The following is a 12,806-nucleotide window of genomic DNA, read 5'->3' on the forward strand; positions in this document are numbered from 1 at the left end:
TACTAACCAGGACCGACCCTGCTTAGCTTCCAAGATCAGACAAGATCAGGCATCTGCAGGGTAACAGTTGCTTTGTGTCGTGGAAATATCCACTATTTGAGCAGTGATAGCTGCCAGGTTTATATAGGCATGATGTGCATTAAACAGTGTCTTTCATGTTTTAAATGGCTCTCACAGGTCTGACATATGCAAGTTTCATTTTATTTCCTCTCATCACATCAAACACAGTAAAGGCATTCCCCCATATCCATGGGGGTTCCATTCCAGAACCCCCTGCGGTTAAGTGAAATCACAGTTATGGGTGAACGCCTTCCCCCCCCCCAGCTTCTGGAGCCAAGGCAAGCTCTGCTCCCCTTGCCTCCATAAGGTCTTTTGAGCCCAGCAGAGGCCACAGACATCCATCCGCAGCCTCTGCTGAGCTCACACTGAGGAAAATATCACTTCTGGTTTCACGGAGAAACTAGAAGTGATTTTTTTTCACTGTCTGACTCAGTCCGAGTCTGAAAGAGGCTGTGGATGGATGTCTGTGGCTTTTGCTGGGCTCAGAGGACCCCTCCACCAGAGGCGAGGGAAGTAGATATCTCCTCACCTCTGAAGAGGACGCATGGGAGGTGCGGACCCAACCCACGGATAAGTGGATCTGCGGGTTCAGGCCCCTACTCCCGTATTTTTCAGTGGAGTTTATTCATACAGCCATCCAGTTCAGAGTAACCAAGTATAGAGCCATGGTAATAAACATGCAAGTATGAACAAGCCACCTTTTCTTAAACCTATAAAATGCTGTCCTTTATGTCAGAAAGACCACAGCATCTTAAACCATCCCAACTACTGTCTCATTTTGTAGTAGGTTTGCAGCCATTCACTTGGGCATATGATGAAGTTATACTTCTTAGGGCATAATCCTAACCAGGTTTACTCAGAAGTAAGTCCTATTTTGTTCAATGGGGCTTACTCTCAGGAAAGTGTGATTAGGATTGCAGCCCTACTCTAACAACCAAAGGAAGAAATGGATACAGTAAAAGCCAATCACATAAAAGATAACAGTTTTACTTACTTCCAATGCATAATAAGCAGGCTTGTCTCTGCCCATTTTGTAAGCTATTGTGGTCAGAAGGCCATGCTCAGAAAATGCAGGCTGAAAACAAAACACCCACACAATTAATGTACAGTAGCCACTCGATCAGGAAGGCAGTACAGTTATTTCTAAAACATCTGCTTTTATATGAAAAGTGGGCACAGATTAGATTCCATTTGTTTTTTCTCCAAACAATTACGAATAACCACATAATAGCATTTCAGGATAGCTATTTCAACATTTAACGTCTGATCTAGAAACCTGAAGTTTCCAGACAGGTGACAAAATACTTGTTCCAACAACTGTCAGGTTAGTTTTAACTCCTTCTGTTCACCTTAAGATAACTGCCAAGTGACTATAACATTATAACATACAAAACATTTTTCTCCTAGGATCATAAAGCCAAATTATTTATACCTGGTTCAGATTATGACCTACCTAGGTTCACATAAAGTTTTTAAAGTTATTTTAGATAAAGATTTTAAAGAAGAATATTACCAAGGCAAGACAGAAAAATTTGTTTTCTTCTGTGATCAGGTCATCCCTCAACCCCTCATCTCCATCCAAAGTTGTGCTCAGTATTTTTCATACCAGCTTGTCAGGGTGTCAAGTTAATTCACAGCACTAACCTTTTCACCTGTATTGCAGAGTAAGAAGCAGCCTGTTCCATACCTATAGGGAAGATGATATAAGTTACTCAATTGCAATAAAATTAAATTTAAAAAAATTAACAATCATTATCTATGATCAGATTGCAGCAGAAACAAAGGTATATCAAAGGAACAATGCTAACCTCTTTCATTTAGTGTAGTAGTAAGATTTCTCTGCATAATCAAACAAGTAAAAAGTCTAAGGCAGTGATTTTCAACCTTTTTCATCTCATGGCACACTGACAAGGTACTAAAATTGTCAAGGCACACCATCAGTTTTTGGACAACTGACAAGGCACACTTTGCTGTTGGTGGGGGGCTCATATCCCCAATAGTCCTATTAATAAATGACCCTCCACCAAACTCCCACAGCACATCTGGGGACCATTCGCGGCACACCAGTGTGCCACGGCACAGTGGTTGAAAATGGCTGGTCCAAGGATTGGTTGAACTACAGTAGGCCAACCAGCAGTGGGGTACAAAGGTGATGGAGCCCACCCTTCTCTTCTTTCGGATGCCAGCAGTGCCCTCATTTCATTCAGTACTGGTACGTAAATTAAAGGTTTTAATAGCACAGTGGTATTAGCACAATCCTAGCACAGTGGTAGCTAGGATATATCATGCAAAACATTGGAATATGTTTTAAACATTGTTTGTTTGGCATGTAGGCTAAGCAGATCAATGGAACTTGCCTGCCCCATAATCGTCTGCACAGGATTATGGGGTGTTGTTCTAATATGCATATTTAGAAGAAACCAGCCCCTTCAGTACCTAAGTGTGAATGTTCCATTTACAATTCAGAACCTAATCAAAAAACAGGATGGGAAGGAATGAGCTGAGTGAAGGTAGGATGTGTCTTGTTAGCCATGGCACTGCAGACCCTCACTGCCAATCATGTTCATTTGAGAATACTGCCATGTCCCAACTGTGCTGATTCTGGCATGCTCCAAGCCAGTGCTTAGCAGAGAAAGAATGAGGGAAGGAGGATGTAAATCTGACAAAGACAGTAACCCCTCTTTGCTAGATGGACAACTGCTCACAGGTTCTATTGTACTGGATACTTCATATGCATTTTAAATATTTAACAGACACCAGCACCTACAAATCTACTAACCTAAGTGCACATAAACAGCTATGGGAATCAATTATTTTTTTAACTTTTAGTTAAGTACCAAAATAGACATGATGCACTATCTGGAATGATTATGATAATCATCATTTAAATGTTCAGAGCACTTCACATTTATTAACTCCTTGTCATTCTTGCAGTAAGGCTGCTACATCAGCCATTTCATGCCATGCATTCCTAACAATGGATGCTTTACAATTACAATATTCAATTGATATCAAGCTAAAGCAGAGAAAGCTTAAGTCAGTCATTTATTATAATGCCAAGACTTACGTATTTTTCGCTTGCCCATCCTTGAAGCAATTTTGTCCTACTAAAGCTGCAGACTGGTCACCTAAGCACTGAAAGGACAAACAATTCCAGAGTGTTGAATCAAAGTATGTGTTGGCAACCTTCAGTCTCGAAAGACTATGGTATCGCGCTCTGAAAGGTGGTTCTGGAACAGTGTCTAGCGTGGCTGAAAAGGCCAATTCGGGAGTGACAATCCCTTCCACACTGGGAGCAAGTGCAGTCTGTCCCTGGTCTGTCTCCCTGGCTATGGGCCTTCCTTCTTTGCCTCTTAGCCTCAGACTGTTGGCCAAGTGTCTCTTCAAACTGGGAAAGGCCATGCTGCACAGCCTGCCTCCAAGCGGGCCGCTCAGAGGCCAGGGTTTCCCACTTGTTGAGGTCCACTCCTAAGGCCTTCAGATCCCTCTTGCAGATGTCCTTGTATCGCAGCTGTGGTCTACCTGTAGGGTGCTTTCCTTGCACGAGTTCCCCATAGAGGATCAAAGTATACCTGCATGATTTAACTGGCAAGCCAAATTACATGGCTGGTTTTTAAAATGGTGTTTGGTACTCATTTTGCCCAGCTGTCCCACTAAGGATTTTGCTATAGAAAAAACATATAGATTAACTAGATAGCTGATGCCCAGATTGTGCCCTATCCTCCATCAAGCCTATTTATTACCCCCAGCCAAGCAAGGGCAAGATAGCTACTAGCTGAGGTTTTCTCTCTCCCATTATCTCCCTAACCGCTAAGGACGGTTGGGGACCTGACAGCAGACCATAAGGAGTTATTCTGTTCTGGATAATCTCCCCAGATCATCATGCCATAAGATCTTGGAATGGAACTGACTGAAGTCTGGTTGCTCATCTTCAAGTGGCTCAAAACTCACAAACCCAAGCTTCAGCTGGAGAAGTTTTGCCCCATTGACTTTCAACTGACTCCTCCCCCACTAAAAATAGAGGCAGGAGGGGGGCACGATTGGGATCAAAACAGTGGTGGGGTAATGAACAAATACCAATCTATCCACATTATAGTTTTGTCGAATTTCACAGGGCCCTGCATGCTGTTTAGCAACAAAACTTAGACCTTCATCATACCTAATAATTAGAAGTCTGTCTAGTTTGGCCTTTAGAAAAACACAGCTAGTCTTTGGCAGACTAAAGAAGGGTGCTGGTTTTTCTGTACATCTAAAGAGAGCTTTGTTTTGAAGCTTTGAATTACTAGTACAAATCTAATAAGGAGCTTATGTACAAATACAACCAAGCAGGTTTTAGGGAATAGACAAGGGGAAGCCAGTAAAAGACATGGAAGGGAAGTGGAGAAGAGTAAATTTTTGAAGTTATACTGTGTGTTTGTACAATAAACCTAATTTAAAATGACATCTGAATTTTATTCAGGCAGTTCACACTTCACTTAAAACAATACTCATTACTTTATATCAAAAGCCTGTCTGTCTCTCTAAGAGGAAAAAACTATGGGAAAAATATATAACTTCCAAGGTTTCACATTCTAATTTTATATACAGTAAACTATGTATTGTATAATTACAGTAAATTATTAACATTCATTACTACTAATGTTTAGTCTTTCATCTAGTAATTTCCAACATGTGTAGAAGCACTTATCAAGTTGTATATTAGACATTGCGGTGGGGTGGGGGGGGAAGCACTGCAATCCTGTACAATGGTTCTACTTGTGAGCCACACAAACTTATTACAATTTCACCATTTCCTCTCATCTCCTAGCAAATATAATTGACTAGTGCAAGAAGAACACAGGATGTATGACCAGAGTTCTTAGTACATGATCCTAACAAGTGTAAATATTTTAGTTGTTACAGCAGTTAAATTGTATTCACAGTTCAGGAAATGAACAAGTAACAAAAAGGGAAGCTTGAGTCTTTTTCTTGATGATTTAATATCTTCCCTGGGGACAGAGGGAATGTAGCTCCCATTCTGATGTGTTCTTAGCATGATGGGAGCTAAGTACTTGCTTCCCTTTTCTTCTTCACAGAAGAATTGCTAAGCTTTCACGAGCTCTACCCATTACATTACTTCCATGAGTACAGTATTTAAGTGACACAGGGCACAATCCTAACCAGGTCTACTCAGAAGTAAGTCCTATTTTGTTCAATGGATCTTACTCTCAGGAAAGTGTGGTTAGGATTGCAGCCAAAGTCACTACTGTTCAGGTTTGCAAGAAGGGTCATGCAGACCTGGAAGACTTTCCCCTAATCCTAGATTAGAGCTGACCATAGTTACTCAGCAGTGACAGAAGGCACTCTGACACATGCTAAGAAGCACAATCTTTAGGGATTCTGGCTGGAAACACAATTAGCTTCTATTAACATTTAGTTTGCATATTTTGGAACAATTAGTGTTTTTTTAAAAACATTCTATTCAACAAATATTATGGAAACATTCTAATGCAAACAACAAATATGATGTTCAGAAACTGTATCCTGAGTATGTCAGTTTGATTTAGGGAACTCACCCCAGAAATTGGTACACCAGTCAAGGCTCCGGAACTCTACAAAAATAAAAAAAAGAATGCAGATTTTTTTTTAAGTCTACCTCATCTGCTTTTTATCAGAGTGATGTTCTAATATTTTATTAATGAGGAAAACTACATTCAACTAGAACATATGGGAGCCTAATCAAGCAACTTTTACACATCAATGCCTTTTTAAACAGAAGTCTTGAAGTCACTCAGATTAAACTTCCCCGAAAATAAATCCCACTGAAATCAATAGGACTTACCTCCAAGTAAACATGCATAAGATCACATTATACATCCTATTGGAGTATATGTACAGATTTGTTCACATGGCTATTTTTGAAAGACAAAAATGTCCTATGTTATGTAATGGCCAACTCCCCTTGTCCGATCAACATTGGAGAAAAAAAACACAGAAATTATATTTGCCTCTTAATCTGTCCAACAAGTCCTGTACTCAATCGTGCTGTCATAGACCCTGTTCCACTCTCTTAGTTGAACTACAAGAAAACCCCATTAGCACAATGAAGGAAGTAGGAAGCAGTTGCTAGTCTATTAATTGATCAACGAAAGCAAGAGTACAATTTTAATGTAACGTAGACTTTTCTTTGGATTCAGAATCTACATTCTGAAAAGTCTAGAGCAGTGGTTCTCAAACTCACCAGGGCTATGGTGCCCTTCGCACTCACAGGGGCACCACACAGCCTCTTCTTCCTAGCTTGCTAGACCAACATCACATGTGACCTCGTGCAATGTCAGCCCAGCAAACTAGAAAGAGGCCATGCAGCATGAAGAGGCCGCCATGGCAGTCATTTTGCGACTCACACCCCCTTATAGCATTAGTCTACATAGGAAAATGCTGTATTCAGGGAGAGATCCTCTTTGTGATTAGAAGCACTGAATTCCTAAGATTCCTAATCATGGGTAAGATCTCTCCCTGAGAATAGTTATGCTGTAAGTATGGCAGGAAGGGTATGGAGCATGCTGGGGCAGGGCACCTGAAGCATTTCTGAACAGAGCTCATCTTACCAGTCACATATGCACGCACTGAGTGCACCTAAACTGGAAATGATGGGTGGCAGTAGGCAAAAATAAATTTAAATGGATTTTAAGAGGAACTATATAAGGTATTTATACAAAGGAAGACACTGAATAGGCACAATTTTTCCTATAATGACTGAGTCTTTGTTTATCCACTACTGCAACCCCCTCCAGCACATGGTCTTTTCTGGGGAGTGGGAAGTCCGTGTGCATTTTCCACATGCCTATCCTCTCTGCTTAGTCAAGGAACACAATTTTCATTCTCCAGTTGATCCAAAAACCCAAAGTAGCACACAGAACATAATTTTAGTTTTGATAAACTTAAATATAATGCTTCAAAATGGGAGCACAGTGCCTGTTAAAGAAGATCTGCAACAGAACATTAGTTACTAGGTGAAGATTTTTTTGCTAAAAAAATACAAAATGCAGTTGTATTCTTGCATCCAGCCAGACATACTAGCACACACCCACCCTTCCCCAAACAAACACTGCTTTCTTTGTGTGTGCGTACATGCACCCAGCAATGACAATTTAATTCAAAGCCATGCATAAAGTGCAGCCAGTGCATTTCCATTTCAGGATATCTCTCCATTTGGCTTTTTGAAGTGCTGGTGCTCTACCATAAGATGCTATTGCCAGCTTTCATAATTTTTGGTTTGATATATCACCTGTTCTTTTATTAAAAACAAAATCTTTTAGAAGCCACGCAGTCCCTTTCCTATATGTAACTTTTCCCCCAGGCATCCTGCTCAGCAGAACTTTTAATATAGTAATAGTTTTTACGTCAGAAGATCCAATTATGGAGAGACTACATGATCAGTTCCCTTAAGAATGGGATTTTCTTTAAGGAAATGCACTGTATCCAAGCAGAATGGATGAAGATGTGACTAATGGATATCCTAACAAAATCCTCTACTCACCAGACTAGGGGAGATTTTCTATAGTCAGCAAGAAAGGGAGTGGGAAGAAAGGCAATCAGATTCACAGTTTCAAAGTATGCTAATCCGACTCCATTCCCCAGAGGAATTATTTCCTCCTAGAAGTTGCTGTCAAACAGCCCAACCCTATTTCAGCACGGATATGGTCGTGCCAGCAAGGTGTGCTCTGCAGCTTGCAATGCGGGGAAAGTCATGGAGGCCTCCTCAAGGTAAAGGAATGTTTGTTACCTTACCTTGGGGCTGCATTGGCACTGAAAGTTGGTTAGGATTGGCCTGTGAGTCATATGAATACCAGCCCCCTAAAACCATCTTTTGAACCACTCAGCAATTGGAAAATCTCTCTTTTCTGGTGTTAAAAGATTAACCAATTGTCTTAATGCCTATTAACATTATGCTCAGTAAGAGTCAAAGTAAAAGTGACACTAAACATGTTATTTCCACCTCCATGTTCATTTTTTTCTGAAAGGAAATAGCACACAGGGGAATGGTCAGCTTTCATGAAGTGAATTATGCAGCTTACATCAAGTAATGGGGGGGCAGGGAAGGTGGGGAGGAAATGGCAGACTCTGGATGCCTTTACCCTGAGCCTGCTGTTCTGCTCTCCAGCCCACTGCTGACAGAGCCACGTTGATCCACTTCCCTACCTACTCACCTCACTCCTCTCCCTTGTGGTCTTTTAAACTAATCAGGAAGCATACTTCCTGGTTCTTTCGAAGGGATTATGTGAGAAAGGAGTAATGTAAGTGGGAAAAAAGTGGTTTGTTGCTGTCTGCACCTTAAAAAAGCCACATAAGTAGGGTTGATCCATGTTTGTATCTACTCACCTCTCTCCTTCCTTGTGCAGTCTCTTTAAATAAAATAGGAAGTGCGGTTCTTGTTTTATGGAAAAGGAACACATAGGAAGAAGTGAGACAAGGCGATAAGGGACTGGATTCTTCTACCTAAGTTTTTTTTTTTACAACTTGTACAGAACGCAGCTGCTCGTGTGGTTGCCGGGGCACGTCGGTTTGACTTTGTTGAGCCGTTGCTCCGGTGGCTACACTGGTTGCCGGTACTGTTCCGGGCCCAATTCAAGATGCTAGTTTTGACTTTTAAAGCCCTTTACGGCTCGGGTCTGGGGTATTTGAGGGACCACCTCCTTCCTTACAATCCGGCCCGTGCTCTTAGATCTTCTGGGGGGGGCCCTTTTGACTGTGCCACCACTAAGAGATGTGAGAGGGGTGGCGGCCAGGAAGAGGGCCTTCTCGGTGGTGGCCCCCAAACTGTGGAATACCCTCCCCTTAGAACTGAGAACTGCTCCCTCGTTGCTAACATTTCGGCGTGGACTGAAGACCTTTTTATTTCAAAAAGCTTTTAATTGTTGACAGGCTGGCTGGCATTCTTGCTTTTTATATGAAAATCCACGGGGTTTGTTTTGTTTTTAGCTTTTTAATCATTGTAAACTGTTTTTAACTGTTTTTCATGTTGTATTTTTAAATTGTTTGTTAGCCGCCTTGTGTGCCCGTTGGGCAAAAAGGCGGGGTACAAATTAATAAAATAATAATAATAATAATAATTTTTTTGGGGGGGCACACAGGCAGAGGACTGGGGTAGCTTTGGATCACACTGAGATGTCCCTTAAAGGAAGGGTAATGTGGCTCCAAACCATGTAGGGGCTGAAACTGAAGCTTCCTTCCCCCCATTAAAAACTGCATGTGGAGGGGCTATGATCAGGCTTGGAGCCATGGCAGGGGCAAAGTACTAGGTGATCAACTTTCCAAAGGATTCTTCCAATGGTAAGAGCTAGACACTGCTAGAAACACAGGGAACTGTCATTAGAAATCTGAATGCTTATGATGGGCCGTATCTATTACTGCAGTGCTATACTGCAGAGCACAGAAGCTGACCTAGTGAACATGTCTTATGAAATACTGGGCAACTCTTAAATTCCTGCTGTTTTCTCCCTTTCTATCAGCCTCAAAAAACCTAACAGAATGTATCACTTACAGCCACACCTCCACAAGCCTCTGTAACAGTCTCCACAAGCCTCTGTAACAAAGATCTGTGCACACAAGTTCTGTGGGCCTTGGACTTATTTCAGTTAAAGGCACGGCAGAAACACATTGATTTGCATAGCAGTTTGAAAGGTCTATATGCAGTTCAGTGGAACAAAAATAATTTCATAAAATGTAAGTCCCCCTGAGACATAAGTAAAAAAGTAACTTTTAGTTTCTATTCTAAACATTATTTTTCTTTAAATGCAACAACTGGGAAAGTTTGAGATCTACTCCATTTCCTGTTTGTTTGGTAAAAAAAATGCTGGTACTTTTAATCAGCTTGCTTGATCTGTACGAAGCAGGCCTAATTAGCACAACTTTAATTCATTAGGTGCATTCAGAGGGAAAAAAGAATTAACCTAACCAAAACAAACAAATATTATATATACCATCAATCCATAGATCTCTGAAGAACTCCGCACTTTAGGAAGTATTTCCATGGGAATTTCAAAAAATCTGAAAATAAATATTATTTTCCAAAGGTTAGTGCAAAATCCTTCATGTTTGCTCATTTGTCCCCATGATTAAGGGAACATTATCAAAGAGGAATGATTCTCTTCATCTATTTCCTATCCTTTTAATAAGTTTCAGTAACATTTGTATGACTAGACATATATGGCTTATCCCTCTGGTGACCTACATTAAAATAATTATGTGGGAATCTGGATTGGTTAGTTGCATGATTAGCTAATCTGCCACAACCATGCTCTCATATGAGTATAGGAAGTTGTCAAACCATTGGTCCATCTAGCCCAGTATGGTCCACAATGGCATGGCTCTCCAGCATTTCAAATGGGAGTCCGTCTCAGCCCTAACTTGAAACGGCAAGGAATGCAAATGCAATGAGAGCAAGGCAAGAATCACCTTGGTATTCAGCCAAGTGTTATAGGCAGCTTTCCCATGGCTGCAAGTGCCCACAGGTGTGTGTACAATCAGTCACCAGAAGACAGTCATTGGCAACGAGAATGGTGCTCAAGCTTTAGTTACTAAATTAGAATATTCTGCTAACAATTTAAAAAGAACATTGTTCAATTTTTGTACAGTCACCAATTAGTAATAATGGTCTCACAGATATTGGACAAACTGCTTTTCTGCAGTACTAAACAAGATGGAAGCCTGGCATGTGTAGGGCTTTGGTAAACTGCAGTCACATTCAAATGAATCAATAGCACTGACATCAGTGACAACAAAATCAGCTTTAAATGCAAATAGTGAGTTTAACCTGGTCATGAATTGGGCTCAGCAGAGATGCAACAATCCACTTATATTTTATATAAAATGAGATCACCAGATATATATACCAAATATATAGGTATCTACCATGAGAATGCAATGTACATCATTTGCTCCGTATTGTTTTGAAGAAAAGCAAGTTTTGTAGTTAATTTATGATTTAAAGACTTTGCAAGAACCAAAGTGCCTGTTAACCTTCTACTTGTTGAGCATCAGCACTGCTAGAGGGCCATTTATTTTTTCATTCAGTTTATACCCTGCTTCCTCCCCCCCCCCAATAGGGGTATTAAATACAGCTTACAAAATACCATAAGTTGCATTATCTTCCCCTCGCTGATTTTATCTGTTCTCCACAGCATCAAAGTGTCTTCAGCATATCCAAAATTACACAACTGAAAATCTGGTAAGTTCACATGTGAGTTTGGCTGAATCTGCAAATACTGCTAAATACACAGTAGTTTTAGGATGCAATCCTAACCCCTTAAGTCAGTGCTTTCCAGCACTGACATAAGGGCAATGCAGCTCCAAGTTAAGGGAACAAACATTCCCTTACTTTGAGGAGGCCTCTGTGAGTGACACCCAATTGCAGGATGCAGCACACATCCCATTGGCACCGCTATGCCAGTGCTGGAAAGCACTGACATAAGAGGTTAGGATTGCACCCACAGTACAGTAAAAGACTCAATTATGTGCTAAATAAATCATCTAGGATGGTGACTCCAAAGTTAGGAAAAATTTTCTAAATGTTGAGCTATTTTACCATTCTTGTCTCCTAGAATCAGTATGTATAAGAGGGAAGCCTGCTCTCAGAGCTTTGAAACAACCTTTCTGAATTGGGATAGCCTACCTGATGGTACACAGATTTACAGCAGTAATTAAAATATTTAAAGTGTCTTTCCCATCATGCAGCTCTTAAAGGACATTAGTATCTAATAATGTACAGTATTATTCTTAAATAAAGTGGGATGATCCAACATCATATACACCTAAAGCTGCAGAAAGCCTTTGTATTAATTACGAAGTAAAGCCATTGTTTTAATTCTCTTTAAGTAGTCAGAGAATCAGTTCATCCAATGAGTCTTGATTATGTGACTATATTTTACAGCCACTACATAATGTGACCCATGCACAATTGTTTTGTGACAATAACACTTTGGACAATTGAGATTTGAGTTTATGCTATATGAGTAATCACTATTAAGCAGTAATTTATTCTTCAAAGTCATAACTGAGTTCATGACTGGTGCTTCCATGCATACTAAATGCAAGAAATGGTTAGAGTCATTTCTATAAGCCACTTGCTCAGGACTCAGATTCATACACTCAATCCTGTTTCCACTGCATTAGTAGTTTCTTAAGGAGGAACAGTTGCCCCAGCTATGAATGGTCTGTGAAATCAGAGACAATGCAAAACCAGTGTTAAAATAAACTGCGGTTAGCAAACTAACATCAAACTGTTGTTTCAAGCTCTGGTGAGCTGGCCACAAACCAACCACAGTTTGTGGGCAGATAGGAGTTCAGATACAACAAAAATTCATGGTTTAGTTAAAGTGCATTTTTGTGTTATGCCTGAACCCAGCTTATGAGAAGGTTTTCTTCACAGTAGTGTTTCTCAAACTGTGGGTTGGGACCAACTAGGTGGGTCCCCGTTCATTTCAATATTTTATTTTTAATATATTAGACTTGATGTTAGCATGGTATGTGACTGCATTTGGAGAAATGTTACAGGTCTGTACTTTTAATAGGCTACTATGTATATTTGCCAGTTCGAGGCCACCAGCAGCTCTGTGAATGGCAAGACCTTGAAGCAGCTGACAAGCTGAACTGAGTTATTCCACCTGCTCTTTGGTGTGAGTGAAGAAGCATCTTGGCTGCCCTTCAAGTGAGAGATAAGGGAGCTGCTTGTCAGCCAGTGTGGGAGGCAACTGGGGGCCAGAAGT

General features: G+C 40.7%; 1 protein-coding gene across 1 annotated transcript in view; it reads right to left on the reverse strand.

Annotated features, from left to right (window-relative positions):
• Window positions 1-12,806, reverse strand: part of GK (glycerol kinase) — a 53,382-nt gene that overhangs the window by 19,933 nt on the left and 20,643 nt on the right. The window contains exons 8-13 of the mRNA XM_066619185.1: window positions 10,023-10,089; window positions 7,580-7,597; window positions 5,616-5,651; window positions 3,128-3,195; window positions 1,705-1,747; window positions 1,055-1,135 (exon numbers count right to left, since the gene is read on the reverse strand). Coding sequence (XP_066475282.1) covers window positions 1,055-1,135; window positions 1,705-1,747; window positions 3,128-3,195; window positions 5,616-5,651; window positions 7,580-7,597; window positions 10,023-10,089 — 313 coding nt within the window. The remainder of the gene's footprint in view (window positions 1-1,054; window positions 1,136-1,704; window positions 1,748-3,127; window positions 3,196-5,615; window positions 5,652-7,579; window positions 7,598-10,022; window positions 10,090-12,806) is intronic.

The sequence above is a fragment of the Tiliqua scincoides genome, chromosome 3, assembly GCF_035046505.1.
Source record: "Tiliqua scincoides isolate rTilSci1 chromosome 3, rTilSci1.hap2, whole genome shotgun sequence".
In the NCBI taxonomy this organism is placed as follows: domain Eukaryota; kingdom Metazoa; phylum Chordata; class Lepidosauria; order Squamata; family Scincidae; genus Tiliqua; species Tiliqua scincoides.